Genomic DNA, 25,013 nt, shown 5'->3' on the forward strand with positions numbered 1-25,013 from the left:
CATCACCTCCTGGAATTCTTACAGTCTCTTTACTTCTGACTCCTATCCTAACTAGTGTATGGCACACAAAAACTAACAACCCTTGGAGTCAGCAAAATCAAATGTAGCTCAATCTCTTATTTGCTTTTCCTCTGAAAAAATTTAAAGTCTTCTCACTTTGACACTGATAGTAGCTGTGTTAGTTATCCGTTCAAATGAATATTTGCTTTAGTGAGGACTGAACAGAAGATGCATTCAGTGTAGCTGTTTGTCACTAGTTAAACAGCATGAGAAAGTAAGGCTGAGAACCAAGGACATCTCCAGAAGAAGAGAACAAGTCAAGTAAGCTGTGTGATGGCTGTGTGATGATGACCTAGCCTGGAGGAAGTGCGCATGGCTAGGAATGACTCCTGACTCTGAGCGGATAAGCACCTGTGTGCACATTTAAGGAGTGTTTGCAGAATGTTTTGTTGACCATGTAAAGGTGCGTGGAAAAGTTAAATGAGAAACCTTGTGAATGTGTATAAGGGATGTTAGAACCTGTAATAAATGATTTGGATCATTCACATCTGGATCCATGCCTCAGATGCTGCAAATGGCACCCACTGTATGGACCAAATCAAGCTGAACGTGAGTGAGCCCAGTCCAGCAGCGCTGCCTGACTGAATTATGGAGAGATTGTTCTGTGCACGCCTGCTCTGTTCTGCAGGAAAGAAGGTAAGTAGTCAGGGCACTATGGGGAGCAACAAGTAAATCTCAAAATATTACAGAGAAAGCCTCAGAATTGACCTGCATTTACTTCAGCATTACCTACTTTTATTAAACGAATAACCAGGAATGTTCCTGCATTTCCGATAAATGGGTTTTCTTTTGATGGGGAGCTCTGAGTCAAAATTGGCATAAAACTTTGGGATGCTGCAAGTACTGCATATAAAACAGCTGCTGAACTTCTGCCTGTTTGGCGCCAAATATCGGAAGCGCTCTAACAAATTCGACAAGAAGGGCAAATTCTTCCGACTGTTACTCATCGCCCTTCTCCCCTCCCCCGCCGCTGCCACTCGGCGCAGGCAGCAGCTCCTGCCCGGACCCGATCCGAGACTCCAACCCCCCGCCCTGTCCGCGAGGCGCCGCAACCCCGCGGCCGCAGTCCCCTGCCCTCACGTGGCTCGCCGCGCCGCTGCCGCCCTCCGCCCCCACCGTCCATCACCGCGCCGCTGCCGCCCTTCGCCCCGCCCCCCACCCCCACCGTCGCTCGCCGTGACGCTGCCTCTTTTCCGGTCCTCCTCGTGTCGCTTGCCGCTCCGCTTGTGTTGCCCGCATGTAATTTGGTTAAAGATAAGGACGGACCAGAATGAGAGGATCTTTTTGATCCTGGTTCAGTATCTCCGGAGGACAAACCGGACGTTTTCCCTCCTGACGATAATTTGAAGGAGACGGGAAGGAAGAAATTTGTTGCTTCTACAGCATATTAGGGTGCTTTAGAACAATGCAGAAAAGGAGCAATATCACAGGGTGATGCTGATACGTTGCAAGCCTTTCCTGTGATGTATCGTGCAAATCAGCCACCCCCCATTGGGAATCTCTACCTTATGAGGCAGTGAAGGAGCTAAAGAAATCAAAGAAAGATATGGAATTCAGTCTGTCTTGACGTATAATCTTTTGGTTGCAATTGGTGACAGTTATAACTCTTCATGATTGTAAATTTTGTTACAAATGATTCTGTCTCCCACAATACACTGTGTTTTTGACTGAATACCTAGAACAAGCTACCGTTCAGGCTATGAATAATTTGGCTAACTTAAATCTCATTGGCATGGAGGAGCTCATGGGGAAGGAGCTCAGGCAACGCCTCAAGACCAGGCACAGATGGATAGGCAGTGCTTTGAAAATAGTCCAACAGTATGCCAATTGACACTAGCAAATGCATTACAACCAGTACAAAATGCTAGACTTCACATCCTTATTTTTCCTGGATGATTATATTACCTGGATGATATATTAATAGCAGCAGAACAAAAAGAGCCTAATGAGTGCTATACTGCTCATCTGGCAGGGAGTACAATATGTCCGTTTACAAATAGCTGAAGAAAAGGTGCAACTCAGTTCTCCATGGAAAATTACATCTCATACGATTCAGCATCAAACTCTCAAAATAATACATCATGATCTGCAAAAATTATTAGGAACCATCAACTGGTTGTGACCACTTCATGGTATTACTACTCAAGAGCTACACCCTCTATCCTAACTACTCCAAGGAGTCTCAGATCTAACCTCTACAAGACAATTAACACCAAAAGCACTCCAGTGGTTAGACTCTGTAATAATATCACTGCAACACTGATATAGCCATTGTGTTTATTTGTCACTTCCAGTACCTCTTATTACAATATAATATTAAACTCCTGTCAACCATACAGCTTGTTATGTCAATGGGATATCTCAAGAAAAGATCCTCTCATCATCCTCAAATGGATATTCTTACCACATACATTTTCAAAAACCATTACATCATGAGTGGAGATTTTGCAGTGCTACTACAGTGAAATTATTACAAATTTTACCAGCTTTTGATCCTGATTGCATCTACATACCTGCTACTAAAAAAGATTTAGACTGGATGCTTGCGCATTCGCTTCCGTTACAGAATGCTATAGCTGACTATACTGGACAAATCTCCACTCATTCAGTGGACAAAGCCTGTAACGTTACTCTAACATGTCCAGACTGCCCAGCAGTTGCCCCAGATAGAGACAAATCCCCGTGACAAAGCACCCCTTCAACTCTGGCAAGCAGATGTCACCCATGTTCATGTATTTGGCTGTCTAAAATGTGGGCATGTAAGAATAGATACTCATTCTTCTTACATGTTTGCCACAACACATACAGGCAAACACCATCGCAATGCCTGTAAACATTGGTTATCTGCTTATGCTGCTGTGGGAATCCCACATACTACGAAAAGAGATAATGGACCTGTGTATACTTCTAAGGCCACTCAAATTTTCCTCCAAGAATGGGGGTTAGACGCGTTACTGGCATTCCTCATTCTCCCAGTGGACAAGCTATCATTGAACATGCTCATCACGCATTTAAATGTACTCTTAATAGAATCATAGAATCATAGAATTACTCAGGTTGGAGAGGACCTCAAAGATCATCAAGTCCAACCGCAGCTTAACCATAGTACCCTCACTCTTAACAACCCTCTGCTAAATCATATCTCTGAGCACCACATCCAAACGGCTCTTAAACACATCCAGAGACAGTGACTCAACCACCTCTGTGGAGAGCCTCTTCCAGTGTTTAACCACCCTTTCTGTAAAGAAGTGTTTCCTAACGTCCAACCTAAACTTACCTTGGTGCAACTTGAGGCCATTTCCCCTTGTCACCTGTCACCAGTGAGAAGAGACCTGCCCCACTCTCACTGTAAACACCTTTCAGGTACTGGAAGAGAGTAATTAGGTCTCCCCTCAGCCTCCTCTTCCCCACACTAAACAGCTCCAGCTCCCTCAGCCTCTCCTCATAGGGCTGATTTTCCAAGCCTTTCACTAGCCTCGTTGCCCTTCTCTGGACCTGCTCCAGTACCTCCATGTCCTTCTTGTACTGAGGTGCCCAAAACTGAACAGAGTACTCGAGGTGAAGCCTCACCAGTGCTGAGTACAGGGGCAGGATGACTCCCCTAGTCCTGCTCACCACACCATTCCTGATACAAGTCAGGATGCCATTGGCCTTCTTGGCCACCTGGGCACACTGCTGGCTCATATTCAGCCAGATGTCCAACAGTACACCAAGGTCCCTTTCCATCAGGCAGCTTTCCAGCCACACCTCCCCAAGCGTGTAGGGTTGCCTGGGGTTGTTGTGACCAAAATGCAGGACCTGACACTTGGCCCTATTGAAACTCATGCTGTTAACCTTGGCCCATCGATCCAGTCTATCCAGGTCCCTCTGTAGTGCCCTTCTCCCCTCTGGCAGATCAGTACTCCCTCTCAGCTTGGTGTCATCTGCAAACTTACTGAGGGTGCACTCAACCCCCTCATCAAGATCATCAATGAAGATGTTAAACAGAAGCGGCCCCAGCACTGAGCTTTGGGGGACACCGCTCGTGACCGGCCACCAACTGGATTCAACTCCATTGACCACGACTCTTTGGGCCCGGACATCCAGCCAGTGCTTCACCCAGTGGAGTGTACACCCATCCAGACCTTGGGCAGCCAGCTTCTCCATGAGAGTGTTATGGGGGACAGTGTCAAAGGCCTTACTGAAGTCCAGGTAGGCCACATCGACAGCCTGACCCTCATCCACTAAGCGGGTCACCTTGTCATAGAATGAAATCAGGTTTCTCAGACAGGATATACCGTTCGTAAACCCGTGCTGACTGGGCCTGATCCCCTGGTTGACCTTTAATTGGTCCATGATGGTTCCCGAGATTATCCATTCCATAACCTTCCCGGACACCGAGGTGAGACTGATAGGTCTGTAGCTACCAGGATCATCTTTCCGGACCTTTTTGAAGATGGGCGTCACATTTGCCAGTGTTATTTTTGTTTATTTTAATAAACTAAAAAGAGGGAATACGGGAGACATACCACAAGAAAGGTTATGTTAGGCTTTGCTTGTGCTAAATTTTTTGAATCATGATCATACAGATACAACTCGTGTAGGTCGCCATTTTGGGGCCTCCCCAATCCTTAAGGAACAGCTGATAGTTAATGTTCAGAATATGGCCACAGGGCATTGGGAAGGTCACTTACCACTGATAACTTAGGGTCGTGGATATGCCTGCGTTTCCACAGGGACTGGTCCTAGGTGGTTGTTCCAGCGCAATACATTCGACCTCATCTCAAGGCAGAAAATAGCATCCAGCCCTCATAATCACAGGGATTGTGTGTTTCTTACTTATTGGCATAGTTCTGTAGCTTGTTGTCTTATAAATAACTTATAGGTGCCATGATGAGTGACAAAAAACGGCTGCACTACCCACTGGGTGGTATCACAATAACAACACTGGTAATGGTATGACAGAAGTGGGTGATTTTCCTGTGTTACCAACGTGGCCTCAAGAATTAGAATTATTAGGCATTATCTAGGTTGCTGTGTGCTTCTTCCTCTATCTTAGCAGTAAATCAGCTGTGAATTGAACAGGATTTGATGTTAGCAGTGCTGAAATCTATGGAAATAGCTATTTTGGTGTAATTTTACCACCTCATTATCAGTAACGCTTAGTTATGATGCTATTAGCCTATCAATTAGCCTTTTCTTAATTTGCAGAGACAAAACCTGGAAAGGAATCCCAGGCAAAGGGATGACCCTGTACTATAGAATGATTCATCCCACTAATCAGGATTTTAAAAATAAATAAATTTTAAAAATATGACCATGCATCACTCAAGACAAAGGTGCACGCTATCTTACTTTGATTCAACATATGATTCTAGTACAGAATTCTGGAATACTGCCTGACAGATTTTTCAGTTCACAAATCCCTTCAATTGGCACCTATATTAGGGACTTAAAGGCCCCTTGACTGAAGAATGATCTTGGGATGGAACAAAGTATTCTAATAGCTTTAAGGGAATTGATATTTGTGGCTATAGCTGAAAACATTCTGTTTCATAGAAAGAGCTAACTTTGGTAGTTTATTTTGTTTTGCAAGCAGGTGTTCCACTTGGGCTGTGTATCATGCACTGGCCACACAGATGTGGTGTACAAATGGAAAAAACGTTGCAGACCCTGAGAAAAATAACAGCAGGATAGAGTTCATGATGGGTGAGAGAGGAAAAGTGCACTTTGAAGCAGGGGATGCCCTGCTGGCACTAGCTGTCACATCCGCATCTTCCCATCTTTCTCTTCTTTACTTCTTGGCAGTTTATTTTTACAGGTCAGAAATGAATACAAAAGACTGTTCTTCTGTGTAGCTTTCTTTGCTTTTATTGCCAAAGTGTGTTTCCTGATAGGCTTCAGAATCTTGCACTATTTATTTCCCAAGACATGGTTCAGCACATAAAAAGCCATCTACCCTTACTTCCAGTATTTAGGTAATTTTACTGGCTAATGAAATAAGGCTTTGTTGATCCGGTCCACCTCGGTTGGTAGTCTGTGTGGACAATTTGTAATTGTCCTTGCTGTATTTCTCTATCATCCTGAACACTTCTGGCAGATCTACAACCATGTTTCCTACAACGCTTTGCGCTTTTACAGGTGTGTTCAATATTGATATATTTCTTTTGCCGTGCCTCTCTATATCAACTGTCCAATAATGTGAAATTATTAGCAATTATCTAATATTGCTTGTTGTGTACTTAGATACACACTTACTGAGTCTTTCCCTTAGTTTCTGTATTAGCAGCTAGAAATTCCAGAGCCTGACTTGCTGTTTCCCTTTGTATCCTTCCTAGGGCTGTTATGGGATTACCATTTTCATGGATATATCCAAGAATTTTAGCCTCTGCCTAGGTACACATGATATAGAATTAATAATCTCCTACCACCGTGAGCAGAGGGCTAATGTTATTTTCAATAAAAAATATAGTTAACTTTTGCTCATATGCTTTATCCAAAGAATCCAATAAAGATCAGATACTTCTTCCCCAAAAGAAAAGGATTTCAGATATACTTTTTATAGGAAAGGAAAGATGCTCTTATCATTTGCATTTGGATCTTAAAACCTTGCCTCGTTGTTGTTGTTGTTTTTTGTTTGTTTGTTTGTTTCCAGACTTGTATTTCAAAAAGCTAGCTTGTCTCCCACTTTGTTCATCTCCCTCCTACCTTAATTTCAAATTACAAAGGAGAGAGGGGAAAGGTAGAGAATGTCAGGATTGTAGTTGTTTACAAGACAAAAATATAATGCTGAATTCCAGGAGAAGAAAAAGAGTACTTCCAAGCTAAGGATCCTTGTTCGTCCCTGTGTACAAACTACTGACTTGATTTTTGTCTAAATGATACAGGATTAATGTCATTATCTGGTATTACCATGACAGTTGACAGAAGATGCTGACAGCAACAAGTTCAAACCAACAGTGAAAGGCATCTCTTAGTTAAAGTCTGCACTAAGTTCTCTAAAAGGCCTGTGTTCTGTATTTACCCTTTATTTTTGAATGCTTAAATCAGCCTCAAGTCACAAATGTCAGTGACAGCCAGGAATGATAAAAACAGAATGTAAAAAGTTTCCAGCAAACCCAAACAGTTAGCAATCTCTGATTTCTATTTAAACATGCAGGCTGTTAATTTTTTCAAGCTGAAAAGGGGTTAAATACTCATTGAGGACTCTTCTGAAAGCAAACTTAATGCATGATGTTTCAAAGCCACTTAAGGAAAAGATTAATTAAAAGAATTAAAAGTCTTTGCAGTCCAAATAAGTATTCTGTAAGCTAAATTTGGTATTCTCCAAAACTCTGATGAAAATAAGTTACTGGGGCCAGCAAATGCTGCACCCACAGACCCACCACAGGTAAGTTATTCCTCACAACCAGGTTTTAACCAGCTGCCCGTTAGCCGCATTGTCCCCTCATTCTGCTGCCTCCTCTATCCATTTAGTCATGCAATTTATGATCACAGTCATTACTCATCATATTGGCAAATGAACTCCTCTGTAGTCTTTCCTGCAGACACAGAGCTTCAAAGTTATTAATAAAACATCTGCCCCGTGGATTTAAATTTATAAGCTCAGACTTTATTAATGCTTTACTCAAATTACAATGAAACATGTACAGTGCAGGGCTTTATCACATTTATTTGTGAATGTTATTTATTATAATGAAAAAAGCTTTCTGTGATAGAATTGAAAAGTTAGTTAAGCTTATAGAAACCCTGATATCAAGAAAAGCTATCTTCAAGCAAATGAATCACTGTTAGAGAAGACTATTTGATGCTTAGATTTGCCTTTAATTTAAATCTTAGAAGCCCTGCAAGATCTTTCATATGTGTTATTTTATGACTCAATAAATGGAGCAAAAATCTCAAAAAATAATACATCTTAAATTATCTAGATGATCCTACCTGAATCCCTATCATAATGATCTATGCCGCTCAGGCCACCACAGAACTACATCAGACACTTTTGTCAGGAACTGCCTCATATCACCCCCTTTTTTTTTTTCCTCTTTTTTTCCCCTCATATCGCAGGCATCCTTCTACTCAACATGCAAAGGACTGTGTGTTAAATTTAAGTTTACTGGAATCTAATTTAAAAGTTTAAAGATTTTTTTTTCATTTATAATCAAATTTCCAGAAGTACTGAAATTTTGCTTTCATACCTCTTTGATTTCTGAATTCCTCCCCTCTTAAACAAACCCAAACCAATCTTTTTCCAGGCAGGAATGCAGAACATGTAATTTTCTGTCCACTTCCCTGCAATATATTTTCAATTTAGGTTCTGTTCCTACAAATTACAACTAAAATGAGCAACTAATGATGGCAGACCTACAGGATCAGGATGGATGAAAGGTCAGATGTTCAAAGCACTTACTGGTTGAAGCAAGTAGATCAGCGAGCTCTCCTGGATAACTATCACTGGAAAAGGAGTGATATTTGTTGCATGAAAAAGTGTTTCCACTGATGCCATTGTTTGGTCAAAGCGTCCTCCAAGTCCACCCAAAGTCACAATCAAATCAATCTAAAAGATGAAACAAAAACAGTCACCGAGAGAACTATCATCAAGATATCTTCACAGATCTTTAGATCCTGAAAATCAAAAACTGAACCACTTTGATAAGAAAAAAAAGTAATGAAAAAAAAAAAAACTCAAGGCAAATCTCAAATACAGCTATTTCCTTTCATTACCAATAAATACTATCACGCAATTCTTGAAGTTGAGTATTGAAGCTCAATAAATTCACAGTCAACATGTGGTACTTTAATGAAGGACCTAATTGCTTTGCCTAACACAGAGATCAGTCTTAGCAGACACCTATCTGTTTAGCTCGACTGCATAGAGCCTAAGGTATATCCCTTCACACCTTAAGATCTTATATTCCTAGATCTTAAAATTGCTTCAGCATCATTCTCATAGTCTACAGAGAACATAAATCATTGGTACACTGTATGCCATTCTTGCTCCCTCTGCAGAGCATTTTAGCATACAAACCCACACACAGGTTGGCTCTCCTCAAGACTAATTGCACTACTGCTCTGAAGAGATTGCATGCACCTCCTGACTACCATATCTCCCAGCTGCTGCTGCCAGGGACAGAAGCACTCCTTGGTTGAGCCCCGGGCCATGGAGTCAGCCAGCTGCTGCTCTTATTTTTGAGTCTGAAACACTCTACCAAGCCTCTGTACGCTCTTCTTACAAGCAGAGAGGGAGCATTTAAGAGTATTTAAGTCACTGAGTGCAAAATATTATTACTTCCACCATGCAGGTCAAGTATGTTCAGTAACTGTAATTTAAAAAGCTACCATTTAGTAAGTAGTATGCAAAGCCCTAACACATTGCAGCTCTAAAGCTTTTAGAAGCTCCTTTGACAATAGCCATCTGGTGAAGTTTTCTGCTTACAGGGCCTAAGTCTATGGCCACTGCGATGGGGAGGGGATGATGCATACGTATACTTTGCATTTTGAAGTGTAATATAAGTTGCAGCAGAATTGCTAGGTCACAGCCTGAACCAATGATTGAGCATCAGATGAGAAGGTGTGGCTAATCCAGGGAGCTCAGGTGCAAGCAATGCACCTGACTGACAGGAAGGGATGGAGCCTGGATCCATCCCTTCTCACCCCTCATTTAAGCGTTAGCAGCATTTCTCTGGATAGAGATTGTACTTGGGTTATTATTAGTTGTTGGATGGGATGAGCAACTTTTGTTTCTTCTTTATTACCTACTCTTGCTCCATAGCACTTGTATCCAATTGGAAAGCACTCTCATCGCCTTCTTTTGCCATACATGAGTAATACAGAAATCCTACTCCTTATTCAGTAGCAATTGCACAGTGATCTTGGGAGCTGGTAAGAAATGTAAGAAAATAAAACCAGTATAGCATGGAGTAGATCTGTTGAAAATAATGGCTTGAGAGGGATGGGACCTTAAATATCATCTAGTTCCAACCCCTCTGCCACGGTCAGAGTTACCAACAGCTAGATTAGGCTGCCCAGTGTCCTATGCAACCTGGCCTTGAACACCACCATGGATGGGGTATCCACAACTTCTCTGTGCAGTCTGTTCCAGTACCTCACCACCTCCTAAGAAGAGGGGGAAAATAAAATCTCTTATCCTGCTGGCTGCTCTTCTTTTAATGCAGCCCAAGATACAGTTGGCCCTCTGGACTACAATCACACGCTGCTGGCTCATGTCCAGCTTTTCATTCACCAGGACCCTCAAGTCCTTCTCTGCAGTGCTGTTCTCTGTGAGTTCTTTTCCTAGTCTGTACACATATCTATGATTGCATCCATCCAAGTGTAACACCTTGCACTTGGCCTTGTTGAACCTCATTTGGTTCACGTGGGCCCAATTTCGAGCCTGTCCAGGTCCCGCTGGATGGCATTCCTTCCTTTTGTTGTATCAACTCCACCACTCAGCTTAGTGTCAGCAAACTTGCTGAAGGTGCACTTGATCCCACTTTCCATGCCAGTGGTAAAGATGTAAAAGAGCACTGGTCCCATCATGGACCCCTGGGTGGACACCACTCATGACCATCTGGTCTCAAGAGTTGTTGACTGTAACCTCTGGCTGCAACTATCCAACCAATTCTTTATCCACCAAATAGTCCAGCCTTCAAATCCAGATCTCTCCAATTTAGAGATAAGGATACAGTGCAGGACCATGTCAAAGGCCTTGAACCAGTCCAGGTACATGACATCAGTTCATCTTCCTTTGACCACTGTTGCCATCATTTCATCACAGAAAGACACCAGATTAGTCAGACACAATCTGCCCTTGGTGAAACAATGATGGCTGTCACAGATCATCTTCTTATCTTGCATGTGCCTTAACATAGTTTCTAGGAGAATCTGTTCCATGATTTTACCAGGCACAGATGTGAGGATCACCAGCCTGTAGTTCCCTTTCTCCCTTTCTTAAAAACAGGAGTGATGTTTCCCCTTTTCTGGTCACAAAGGGCTTCATGTGATAGCCATGATTTTTCAAATATGATGGAGAGTGGCTTGCCAAGTCCATCAGCCATTTCCTTCAGGACTCTGGGAAGCATATCAAAGGCTCCATAGACTTGTACAAACACATTGGTAGAACTCAGGTTTGCAGTCGTGGCATATTTGGAGAAGGCTAAAAAAGATACCCTAAAAGGAAATGTAACTATTATTCTGTGTTCCTATGTTTCTGTAAAATTGAAAAATATGTCTGTGACAGGTATGGAAACAAAACCAGCTAAAGTACCCTTGGGCAGAGAGAATTGGCAGAGAGAAAAACTGAATTCTACGCTTGGGTGGCAGCAGACAGTCTGTCTGCCTTTCACTGCAGAGTCCTGGAGGCAGTGATGGACATCCAGACATTGTGAGACACAAAATCTCTGCTGGAAGGTTTAGAATACACACTTTGTTTGTTTATTTAACAAACAGACAAAGAGGCTTACTCCAGCAAAACCTAAAGAGATTTTTCATCCTAAAGCTATCACCTCCATTAAGAAGAAGCAAATCTGCAAGCTAACAAAATAATCAGCTTCTTTCCTGCAATCTCCGATTCTCATTCCACCAGGCACTAAGAAAACTGGATGGAATGTGAATGCACATGCATGAATCTTGGTCATCCCAGAGTATAAGACAAAAAGAAAACCAGAGCACAGGGCATTTATAGATTTGCCCACTACAGAGGAAAGGCCATTCATTTTTTCAGTATGAGGTTAGGGGATTATACCCAGCTCCTGCTAATCAGCCCAGCAGGTAGCACTTGACTAACACACTGCACTTAAACTGAAATATCCATAATTCACTTAAATGTTGTGTCACCAGTCCCTTTACCCATTTTCTTTTCACATACTGCTATTCATTTCCTGAGAAAAGGTATAAAATCCTAAATAACTTAGAATAGCTTAGATCCTAGAAAGAACAGTGTAAAGTGGACTGCATTCTATTAGACTTTATAAAGCCTGACTTAAATTCCTTCTACAGCATTTTTAGTGAAACCAAGCTTTATTCCATAAAGAGTTGAAGTTCTAATGGTGGGATTCAGTCATCTTTAAATTAAATTTATACATCAGCATCTCTTGAAATGGCTTTAGGAGTTGCAGCAGGGCTGTTGGAGAAGAGAAGCATAAAGAAAGACTCTGCACATGGCAATTCGGATGCTTCTTTCTTCTCCCCTAGGGTATAATTTAGAGCAGGCTGTAACCTTGAGGTAGTCAAGGCTGCCACCACATCAGGGTGAGGCTGCTCATCTCCCTGCTTCCATTTCCACAGAGACTACAGAAATACACAATTTGCTATAAATTGTCTGCTGGCTTGCTAAACACTCATTTTCCATGGAAAATGGGCCCAGCAGACATCTCTCTTTCTGGTATGGGTGGATTAAATAGAGAAGACTTTACTTAGAAAAGTGATGGACAAGTTATTTAAGGAGAAGGATGAAAGGATAGAGGAAGCTGGGAACTGCCTGAGGTAGGTGAAAAGACCTCCATATCCAGCTTTGTAACACAAGCATCACCATGCCATCTAAGAGCAAAGTCTCAAAGGCTCGAACTGACAGCAGAGGATGCCCACTCTTTATAAAACCGTGCTCCTTATCTCTGATAAGAAACTCTCTCCCCAGGATACAGACACCTTGCGGGATCTTCTTACGACCTCTTCTTATGACCTCTGTTTCAGGCAGATGATTTTCAAACAAACATGCCTGAGTCTCAGAGGAGCAGTTACCGGACAGGGAACCATTGTCTGACAACTAGTGGCACTGGAACAAATAGCGAGAAAGACCATCTTAAAGGAAAGAGACAAGAACAACATGTTGTGAAAGCTCTGGAGCCATAAATAAACCTTCCTCCCTCTGAGACCAAGAAGACCATCCACTGCTATTATCCAGTATATTTCTAGGCCAATTGCAGATCAGATATTGCATTTGATTTGAACACAAGTTCTTATCACTTCCACACTTCATTGATATCTTGTCACCTTCATTACTTCACTTCCTAACATTCAAAAGTCTGTTGTTTTAATATAAAATACTGGAGGAAGATGAAAGAGAACAAATTTATTGTAGTAACATGCATATATTGAAGCATATTTTATGCTGAAAAGTAAACAATTAAATAGTGGTGTGAATGTTGTATTTATTATTCAGCTTGACATTGTAAAGGGTACACATACCAACACGAGCTATCACCTAGGAACCCAAGCCTGACAGGACAATATACACGACTTTTTGAATGACTGAAAGAGAGAAAAAGGAAGAAGTAAGAGAATCTTCCTCATCAAACTGAAGATATCCTTGGACCAATGGAATGCTGCTGGAATCCATGGTGGTGATTACTTCTTGCTTTTTATAAAGAACTCTCACTCTTATTTCCCATCTTAGGAAAGATAATAGTAATTGGAGTACTTGGAGCGAGACAATTGGCTTTCTAGTGTTTTACATGAAAGGCATGGCAATTATTTCCTACAGGAATGATATACACAGTTACATAGCAGCGTCTGCACTTTGCTTAGATGGGATCCTCTTCTCTCTAGCAGGAATTTGCTTGTTGCTTTGGTCATCTGACTCCTCAGGAAACAAGAGACTGTCATTCTGTCTGTGTGCCTGAGATGGTACCCTTTGATTGGCTTCATTGTCACTTCACTAATTCCATTCATCTTCATATTACATTATTTCAGGTTCATTGTCATTTCTTGCTTAATGTTCATTTTTTTTGCATTGTTAACTGAGTGCTTTTTGTATTTGTAACCTATTTCAAATGGGAGGTTAGTTCTTTCTTCTAATGACAAACATGCAGGTTGCATTTGTCTGCTTAAAGCAACACATGACAGTAAGATGGAACAGGGAAAGGTAATCTTGAAATCCAGTCTGAGAACTGAGTAACAGGAAACATTTTGGTCTTAATTTGATCTATTGTCCTGTATTTGCATTTCTGGCCCAAATCACTTGATTTCATTCCAGTGCTTTTGCTTTTGCTGTCTCCTATAAGTAAATGCAAGGTTTGTGGGTGCATATAACATCATCTAGAATAAATGGCATGAATCATAAACTACTTAACCAGTGGCTTTAGGTTTCTGAAAGTAAGAAATAACAGTCTACAAAATTCACACGAACTGGACCCCAGGCAACCTGAATTTGGCTGCTGGCTCTTATGCTGGATGTTTCTGCGTTACCATCCAGTAGTACTCCCTGTGCTCCAGGGACAGCAGGAACAGCAGTTATTCCTGCTCCATTACTGCTGCTCAGGAGGAGTGCAGCTTAACAGTTCATACTATGGATGAGATTGAGGTCATCAGAATTCCTCTTTACCTTAAAGTTTCTGTGTGAAGGGATCATTTCTACTGCATGCCCTTCCATGCTGTTATAAGTAGGCAAAAGCTAAAACCTCCAGAGCAACCTGTTCACTGAGACTTTGGAGGAGAACATGTTCTGGTTTTGACCCTGAAATATATACTGTGTGCACAAACAAGGATTTCAAGACCATCAATCACGTCTTCTGCAAGCACAACACACTTGTCTTTCAAAACAGTAACGAAAGACAGTCACAAGTACCAAGCTATCTTGATTTAGCTCCTCACTGCTCCTACAGCTCAATCATGGTGACACTGTGACAGTGTGCATACCATAATGTAACCCCCATGGAAAAGTAAAACTCATTGTTGTAAGCTATCACCCCTAAGAAAGAGAGCCCTGGATTTGAATTAGCAGCAATGAAAGTGACTCTCAAAAGAATATGATAAAATAGTCTAGCAAATTTCTTTTAACTATCCCATAGCTACATATCTTTAGTTCCAAAAGCTGTGTTTGGTACATATCGTGTTTTTAATCTCTTTAATCTACTGTCTCCAGGAGTAGAAAAGGAAAAACAAACTAACTAAAACCTCCCGTCAGCTCAAGAGAGGAAAAAAATGATCCTCTTTACTCCTAGGGAATCAGTTCTTTGTTAGTCTGTTATTACACATTTTACTTAAATCTGATTGCCAGTCTTTATTCAAAAGAAATCCAAAGCAGAACCCAGAGTCTTCAGTTGACTGTGTATAAAGCCGAAAATATATATATATTTTTAATACTGTCTATTTTCTTTCAGATTAGTACCCAAAATTATCACTACACTTGAGTGCACTTAATTTATACTTAAAATCACAATCAACCAGCAGCTACAAAACAAATACTATCCAAAACAGTCTCTTTCCCCTCTCCTGGACCACAGCTCCTGCTGGGCATGCTGGCAGGTTCAGGAAGGTCCCTGGCATGCTAGCAGGTTCAGGAAGGTCCCTGGCCTCCTGGAGAAACCTGATGGCTCACAGACACCTTTCTGACTTCTTGTCCTTCTCCATTGCACAGCTCTCTTTGATTTCCTGGCGCACTCTTTCCTGCTTTTGTTTCAGCTCTTGACTGTATGCTGGCCCTGGATCCTTGGAGAGGTTACAAAGGAGGTAAACCACTGTGTGGTATTTCTAGGGAGCAAGGCAGGAAAAAGGTTGTTCTGTGAAATGCTCTGCTAGCAGCCCTTTTTGAAGTCACACGAACAGAGAAGGCGTTGGCACTACGACAACTGAGGTCTTTCTTTGTGCCTTTTTAAGCTAAGTAAGTCTTATTTTTATATTTGTTTTCTGCCTTTTTTTGTTTCCATTCTGTCATGATAAATTGAGGTAACAAATTTTAAGGAAAGAATCAAATATTTTTAAGGGAAAGCATCCTCCACAAAGTACAGAAAAGAAATAAAAATATACATTTCCGTTAAAGAGCTCTGATTTTCTTTTACTTCATCTGAGTAAGATTTTATGGCTTAGGCTAGCAAGGCTTGGGTGCTCTCCCTGCATATTTTAACATTCAACAACGAAGTTTGTATAAAAGTTGCCGTAAGTAATATGGAGCTGCACTGCATCTCTACTCTCTTATAGCAATATCACACAGGAGATAAGGGAGAGTCACTTGTGTGTAACTAGGAAGAGATGTTAGCTCTGCTATTTAAAAACCTTGAATCTGGGTTCATACAGGTCTGAGGATGTCCTGATAGATCCCAACAAAACAGTAATATTTTCAGCTGGTCTCAACATTAATCTTCATGATGAACCGGGGGATGATAGCCTGTCTTATACTCAAGGGACAGATATAAGACCTGAAACTAAAGATGGAAAATTTTTCTTATGCCTCCATGCCCTATTCTGCAAATGACATCTCTTTTGAATGGTTAGGAAGTACAGATTTTTTTTTTTTTCCATAGAAGTACTGATTTGCAAGAAGTCCTAAGTTCATGTATTTGTTTCTAAGAGGTCAGAGGTATTCTTATACTGAAGGAAGGAAGGAGGTTAGGATGTTGGACACCAATTTTCCTTCTCAGAGCAGGTTCAGTATTTATAGCAGGTAAACTAAACATAGCTTGAATAAAATCAGTTTACATCCATTACAGTATCTTTTTTCTTCAACATTGTTTTTTAGACTATACAAACACAGCTGTGCACTCAAAAAGAAATGAAGAAGGATTTCTTTAAATTGAAGGTGTTTGTGAAGCTGTAAACATTTTATGCTCACATTTAATTTACACAAATATCAAGATTTAATTTCTCAGTGTTTCAGTCATTTAAAAGGGAACCTCAATGGGTTCCTTAAGCAAGTTGAAAAGGCCACTACCCAGGCCTCCCCTTTTGCAGTGACAAAGCCAAATTAAAACAACTAATTAAGAAAAGAACAGCACTTCACAACTCATCTCAGTAGTTGTTGCTATGTTTGTTGCTGTGCTATGAAGCTTTTTCTGGGCTTGTTTAGCTTGGAGAAGAGAAGCCTCTGGGGAGATCTCATTGTGGTCTTCCAGTACTTGAAGGGAGCTTATAAACAGGAGGGGGAATGACTGTTTACATGGGTGGACAGTGACAGGACAAGGGGGAATGGTTTTAAACTGAGACAGGGGAGGTTTAGGTTAGATACTCGGAGGAAAGTTTTCCCTCAGAGGGTGGTGAAGCACTGGAACACGTTGTCCAAGGAGGTTGTGGATGCCCCATTGCTGGAGGCATTCAAAGCCAGGCTGGATATGGCTCTGGGCAGCCTGGTTTAGTGGTTGGTGACCCTGCACACAGCAAAAGGGTTGAAATTAGATGATTGTTATGGTCCTTTTCAACCCCAGCTATTCTATGATCCTATGATTCTATGATTCAGCCTCCACATCTGCTTGTGCTGCTGCCTCTGTCACAGCGGGAACACTGTGTGGACTTCCAAGGATTGCTAGGCTGCCTCAAACTATCTGTGAAGAGCAAAACTGCTGTATGTCCCATCTCCTTCCTTTTGGCCAAGACTTAGAAGTTATGGCTGAGGACTGGGAAAAGGCTGAAGATGACTCAGACCTGCAGAGTACATGAGGGCTTGGGCTGCAGCTCTTTTGTTGAGCACCACCCACACACACATCCTAACATTTTACTTTACAACAGTCTCACTACTTGCCTCCTCCCACCCCCACATTCCCATTCTAGGCAAAAAAAAAGTGGAAAACAGCCAGAATGGCTTCAAAAGATTTAACTAATATTATAATTCCCCTGTTTCCTTTGATTATTCAAATCTCCAATGGTACAAGAATTGGAAAACCATCATAGAAAAAAAGAAAAGAAAAAGTGTTTTATGTAGTGCTTAGGTTAAATAAGTTTCCTTGAGCAGGAAACTAAACATCCCACAAATCCATCATTTATTCTTGACAAGATTCTCAGTCTAATAGGAAGATATCATACTTGAGTTGTAAGAAGTGCACTGGCTATTTGCAATCTGCAAGACCTTTTTTTTTTTTTTAATATGCTTCATTATAAAAATAAACCTATATCCCATTATCTAAACATAATTTCCTGAAAACTCTCATAAGTAACAAAGAAAACATTACCTAACATTGCAGTGCTTATGTATTAAACAGAACAAGACCAAAAAAAAAAAAAAAAAGGTCATTTATGAACATCTCCAACAACAAACTGGTCTCTTGGTCCTCAAGCTGCAGAAAAATTTTCTGTGTCAAAAGCTATGGCTCCTCAAGATTTCTTGCTAGAGCTTCATTACCAGGGCTTGGTCAACACAAGTGCAAAAGACTTTGAGAATACCAGCATAGTAATGCAGTCCAGCCACCTTCCCATCATGGACACCTTTCCATCAGGAGCAGCTGCTATCAGAAAAGCAGAATAAGCTGTGCTGTTAAAGGCAGATGGGCTGATTTAAAATTTGGCAGCGAAAAAGAAAAATCCCATTTCCTGTTATAAACAGGACAAAATTAGGGATTACAAAGGGAACAGTAAACCACTTGTAGTGACCTCATGTTTTATGTTTCAAAACTATTTATTATTTGACTAAACTGAGAAAATGGTGAATTGTCAAAAACCTTGGATTCTGTATTAGATACCATAGTACTACAAGTGAGTGCATCTCTGACCTCCCTATCCCCTAAAATGCCCTAATAAACTATAGTTTCCTCTTTTGCTCTTCCTGTCACCAAAATTTGACATTGGGTTTATCTTTCAACAAGCAGAAATCAGTGCATTCTATATACATCTCACTATGCTTATGCCTTTAACACGGAACAAGTACAAGTCCAGAAGAGAATACAAAAATCTTGTAAAAAAGATTCACAGTACATATGATGTAGTGTGTTCCTGCTGACATCCATTTTACATAAAATTCTTTAACACAAATTCAGTGTGTCTTAATGTCCACAGCTATAGTTGAACATGAAGAAAGCCCGGCCTACCTGTTCCCTAGGATTAGGGTGTTTCTGATATCCTTAATTGCAGGAAATGTACCTCGCTATGCCTTTGCAATGCGGAACCTTAAAATATTTCAGCGGTAGGTAGAAAGGGTTAGGTGCTGCCTTTCTAGAAGGTGAATTTGGACCTTAGAGTTGAAATGGTGCTCAAGTGCTTAAGGATATGTCTTTGTATCCTACATGACAGATTTACCCCTGTTGAAAGTTATTATGAAATTCTACATGTTAGAAATGTGAATTAATAGGATCTTCAGACTTGGTTGTTTATGACAAGAGAGGTTAATGAAGAGAATTTTACTATTAATAATTTATTAAAATCTTTTGATACAGCACTTCACAGCATATAAACCTTTTATAAATGTTTTTAACTTCCCTTAAAATATGTATCATTTGCATTTTCTGTTCTCCTCCAGTGAGGCGTTAAGAAGAAAAACCCAACAGTGCCACCAGATACGATTTACTCTTAGCCCTGCATCGTAATAGCATTTGGAGATAGATTGTTTTCATCTTTTCATATTGACACTGATGCTTTGATCAATTGAAATATAGTCATACTAAACCACTAAAATGCAATTAATTTTAAATAAAATAATTTTTTTATATCTTGAGCTCATATAAGCAAATGAGTTGCTTTAACTTTCAAGCAGAAAAGATAGCAGAAGTTAAACATACAGTAGTCACTGAGCTTAGCTTTAAGACTAAATGGTATTTTAGATGAAACAGAGTGCAGAGTTTGTAACTCTAGAATGAAGATAATGGCTTAAACTTACCATTATGTTATGCAGATTCTCCTTGGAACTGCATAATTGATAAAAAAAATTCCCACTTCTTAATAAAGAATGCTGCTGCAGCTGCCTGCGAGTGAGACTGGGGAGTGTTAGGGCAAGATCACCGTATGAAGACTGGGAACTGGAACATCATCCCTGACTGTGCTGCTGACACACTGGGAGACTGCAGGGAAGTTGGTTCTACACCTCTGCTTCCCAATCCGCAGAACACAGGTTTCACTTTTTATCTCACTTTTAATGTAAGATCTGTTCATCTCTAAAACGGATACTCTAAGCAAATCTATCTTTTTTGCCAGTTCAGATGGTGTTTTGAAATAGTTTGTGTTACATAAGAGAAAGCTAAGAACATAACACAGTTACTGAAATTACTGAAAATAAGTTTACTTGAAGGTCTTGTAACAAAGAATCAGAAGTTGTCATATAAACATAGAATGAATACGATAATGATTACAGCAATAAAACAAAATATGCACACATAACATTGAATAGACAGTTAACATGGTAGAAGAAACAAATTTCAGCAGATAGAGCTACTGAGACATTAAAAAAAAACACAACAAAAAACAGAACCAAAAGAACAGGAAGGTATGCTGCCAGAAAAGTTGTGGGTACATATACAACCTACATGCATGCATGTGTGCACCCATACTCACAGTCATACAGAAAGTGATACATATAGGTTGTTCTGAAAGTAGTGCCTCCCATTTATTTCCATGGAAAATACAACAAAGAGCACAAGAATAAAATTTGATAGAACAAATTCTCAGCTACAAAACGCTATTTTTCAACATAGTCATCACCATCAATTATTCATTTTTTGCCAGCAATGAACAGGCAGTGCATGCCTGCTGCACTTGTAAAAATGTTCATGACCATTTGGAATGAGTGTCATTCACACTGCTTTTGCCATTCCTGAAATGCACCACCCACCATCTCACTATGCAAACATCCTCTGTTTGATCTCCATAAATGTTCAGCAAATGTCAATGAATGTCAGTGGGTGCCATTTTTTCTGCATGGAGGAATTCAGTTCCACACCTTTGCTTCATAAACACTTCTACGTCAGACACCATTTTGTCAGACTGCCCCTCTGCTGCCATCTGTCGCACAGCAACAAAATCCAATGGAGTATTGGCTCAGCCTCTACTGCCATACCACCAACATCCACCTTTGACATCATAAACCAACATAATAGAATAAGAGGCAGTACTTTCAGAACAGTCCTTGTATAACAGCCTTTATGTTGGAAAGAAACTTCAGGAGTCAGATTCTGTTCATGGTACTTCACTGCCTTACCCATCCAACACAATTCACTTCACAAATGAACTAGCACTGTGAAGAGGGAAAATTAGGACTGATTCTAACTTTCATAAATGCAGGGTACTGCTTGTTCTAACATTCACTGCAGTGAGTATAAATATACACAAGTGACCCAGGTATCATAAAATGATCCCAATACTGCTTCCTGCATGTCTTGGCTAAGCAAGCAAAATATGATACTACATTTCATAATGGAAACCAGAAATTAATGACTTTGAGGATTCAGAAACTTTCTAAGAGTTTTCCTTTGAGAAAGGGAAAAAGTAATGATGAACTTGGCAACTTTTTAGAAGACAGAATTACCACTGTTCATTATCAAACAAGCAGCTCAAGAACTAACAAGGTGTTTTTTCCTACCAGATCTGAGTAAACTGTCAACTCCAGTTGCACTCTTCGTTGTGGTAAAAGCATTTTTAAGGCTTCTTCCCAAACTGAACTCTCCAATAACTGGTGAAATCTGAACTCACTTTGCAGCCTTCTCTTCTGAGGGGGTACAAAGCATCTGTCTCACCTCATCTGCTCAAGTGACCACTGAGCAGATGAATGCTGTACAATGTAATTACCTTTCAACATGCATGAAAGCTGTACAGTGTAATTACCTCTCAGCATGCTGTTCCTCTGTTCACATGTCATTTGTTCACAAGCAATTTGGGTGAGTGGGAATGAAGAGAAGGAGGACAGAGGTGCAGAAATGGAAAACAAACTATCAGAACTTAATTTGTTTGGAACAAAATATTTCCCCAAAGGCTCCCAAAAGCTCAAACACGTACTCAACAGAGGTGACTAATAGATCAGAGCAAAAAATTCTATCCATACAGTGTAGCAAATAAATGATAGCTTACTTTCTAATGAACTGAAGAACATTAGTTTCAAATATTTCAGCATCTTGAAGTAAAATTTCATCCAGAGAAACTATGTCACTGGATTATGGGACCACAGTATGAGCTGATTTAAATTAATTTCCTAGCTTAACATATTACTACCCAGACAGAGCAGCAAACACAGCATGACTCAAATCTTTTTTTCCCATTTATTTATTTATTTATTTATACTGAAGAGATAAATTTCTTCTCTAGTAATTTCAACTATAAATAATTGGGAAACAGGCTTGTAGTGTCTCCGAATAAGACAGTAGGTAAAAATCAAAGCTGCAGGAATATAATGTCATTCACCTGGAACCAGGAAAACATATTCCACCCAGATAATATTCTGAGCTAAAAGCCTTTATAATATTTTTTTCCGGAAGGAAAAAAAAATCCACATTGTAACATATAAGTTTGTATTTCAAGCCATAAATGCAAATGCAGGTGAACAACTCCTCTCTCCACTTCTAGACCCTGAACCAACTGTCGTTGATCTAATTCTTGCAACAGACTTTGCAGATGTTCTAACCCCTGCAACAGACCCCGTGGCTGCCCCAGCCCCTGAAATGGGTCCTGTCATTGCACCAATTCCTGTAAACGGGCCCTGCAGCTGCCCCAACCCTTGTGACCTGCCCTGTGGTCACTCCAATCCCTCTGATGGGCCGTGTGGTTGCTCCGATCCCTGTGACAAGACCCACAGTCCAACCAGAGAACCAGCCAGTGCCAGTATCATTTGCCCCTATAAGCAAAAGGAAGAAATGGCAAGAAAAGTCAGATCATTTAGTAAGGAGAGAAATTCCTACAAAGACAGAAGAAGATGAAGATGAAAAAGGGCCACCACAAGTAGGAAGGAGAGGCAGAACTCATAAAGGAGACAGAAACTGTCTGTCCCCTAACACTGAGTGAGTTATGAGATACATGAAAAGATTACAGCCATTGTTCAGGCGTACACGTTGTCACCTGGCTGCTCCAGTGCTAGGATAGTGGGACTAACAGCCTGGATTTCATTGGCAGTGAAGCCAAGCAGCTAGGCTGTCTTTCTAGGGAAGGTGACATTGACAAAGTGACTGGAAAAGGGATACAATCCTTCACTCTGTGGTGGCGACCTTATCAGCTGTAAAGAAAGATATCCCTTCAAAGAAGATCTGGAATGTTACCTAGGCAAATGACCACCATGGAGAAAGGTATCCAGTATTCGGGCAAATTACCTGTGGTAGAGATGGTGTATGATACTAATTTGGATGATAATATACCATCTCAAGATACAGATAAAGTTAAATGCATGCAATCTATGTGGCAGAGAGTTTTATGGAGTGCACCCATTATTGTATCCCAGCATGAGTGATCTGGAAAGATAACAAAAGACCAGTGGTGGATGAAGTGACTAGTCTACTTCGACAATATGAGGAAAATCTCTCTTCTTCCTACAGGTCTGTGTCTCAGCTGAGGAGAAACCGGTTCAATGACTTCACAGTGGTGCCTGAGAAACTCTCCCATCTTTGTCTATACAAATGGTGGAAAAAATAACTAATGATTAACATTATGTACTGGACACTGTGCAACAGCACTCTGAAGGGTTCCATGGACACACCTCATTCAGAAGATTCAGATATTTCCAAACAACTTCAGCAAAACATGGGTAATTATGCATCAGCTTGGAGTGAGGAGAAAAGAAAGAGTGAGTGGCATTGACATTTCCATCTCTTGCTGCCTTGTTGGAGACAAGAGATCTCAAACTGCCAGTGAACTTTCCTGTCCTGCTACAATGAAAATGGGAAAGGATGGGGTATACATGCCCTTCCACCTAGTGCTCTTGCATTCATTTTCTTATAAGCCTCTTCTCCTCAGTGTTGGTAAGAGCATGCAACAGTTGCTTTTCTCAACTCTTCATTCAGAGGTAGAGAGAGGAGGAGAGAGAGCTCAGCCCTTATGAAGGAACACTCCATGGGCAGCAATTCCAAGAGCATACCTGCCATTAGATTATCCTGTTGGAAATTCTTTAAAAATTGTAACTCTGCATGTCAGAGAATTGAAACAGGAGGGCTTCTGAAACCAAGCTATAGAAGGGGAGAGGAAGTGGTGCCTTATATGTATTTGAAGTGAAAGGAGTAGCTCACAACTCCAAATGACTCTTTTTAAGTTTAGCACACTGCTTTCTCTGCAAAGGTTCTCTTGGATTCCAGGGGAACATTTTGCAGGAGACACTGCTCAACATACGTAATGCTGACAGAATAAGGTTCTCCTTCCCATCTCATCTTTGGGAGGAGATCAAGGAGATAAGGCTCAGCATGCCAAGACTTGAAAACATATTAACATTCTAAAGTAGGGCTCATTGAACACCAGCCACAACAGCTCTTCCGCATTTTGATTTGTTCATTAACAGAAACCAATAGAAGCAGCCTTTTAGGAAAACCAACACTTGTGCACTGACACACTCAATAATTCTATTCAGCAGAAGCATCAATGTTTACAAGGTCTGCAGATTATATGGCAAAACCTCAGAATGGCTACTGAAAATATTGCGTAATTTCAGTGCAAACTGAAAAGATAAATCTAAGTATGTTGAGATGAAGAGTAGATGCAAACAAGAAGAGATAAAGATGTGTCTTTACCTGGAGGCCCTTCTCTTCTATCTTTTTCTGGAGTATCTGAAGACACTTGGTGAAGTCTGTGAAATCTTGATCCATGGTCTCAATTAACTCACATCCCTAGTGAATAAACAGCAAAACAGAGGGAGAAAAATAAATTAAACTTACTACATCTTTCTGTTTTGAGAACTAATGCTCTCTCTGCTGAAATTAACTGCAGTTAGCAGCTCTTCAAGTCTCTGAAAGGAGATGGAGAATCAAGTACGAGATTGCTACCCTTATAAAGTCCAAAGACCCTAGATCCCAGCTGACCAAATTATTATTATCTAGATTTTTTATAGGCATAGGAACAGATATCCCAAACCTATGGAGAACATTCCTAAATTTGGATAAACATTTTCTACAGTATAGGTGTCCAACATCTTGACTTGGCTGGGCTGCATTGAATGAAGAGGAATTGTCTTGGGCTGCATACAAAATACATACTATAGTTAATGTATATGAGTAACAAAATTTCTTTCTTTCTTTCTTTTTTTTAAATGCATTTTCCATTAAAACATATAAAAAACGAGGGCAACAAAAACATATTAGTGGGATACTTGACTCTGTTTTTGAGAAACTACTGCAGCAGTGTCTTATTTGATGGAGGTAGTTACAATTCTTAACAAGTTATCA

At 40.5% G+C, this 25,013-nt stretch overlaps 1 protein-coding gene across 21 annotated transcripts in view; it reads right to left on the bottom strand.

The window, feature by feature from the left end:
• TPK1 (thiamin pyrophosphokinase 1) overlaps nt 1–25,013 on the bottom strand; it is a 347,987-nt gene that overhangs the window by 102,061 nt on the left and 220,913 nt on the right. For all 21 annotated transcript variants that reach the window (XM_040696447.2, XM_015275901.4, XM_015275898.4 and 18 more), the window contains 2 exons: nt 24,363–24,458; nt 8,447–8,593 (listed from right to left, as the gene is read on the bottom strand). In XM_040696447.2, the coding sequence (XP_040552381.1) occupies nt 8,447–8,593; nt 24,363–24,458 (243 nt within the window). The remainder of the gene's footprint in view (nt 1–8,446; nt 8,594–24,362; nt 24,459–25,013) is intronic.

This window comes from Gallus gallus, chromosome 2 (genome assembly GCF_016699485.2).
Source record: "Gallus gallus isolate bGalGal1 chromosome 2, bGalGal1.mat.broiler.GRCg7b, whole genome shotgun sequence".
In the NCBI taxonomy this organism is placed as follows: domain Eukaryota; kingdom Metazoa; phylum Chordata; class Aves; order Galliformes; family Phasianidae; genus Gallus; species Gallus gallus.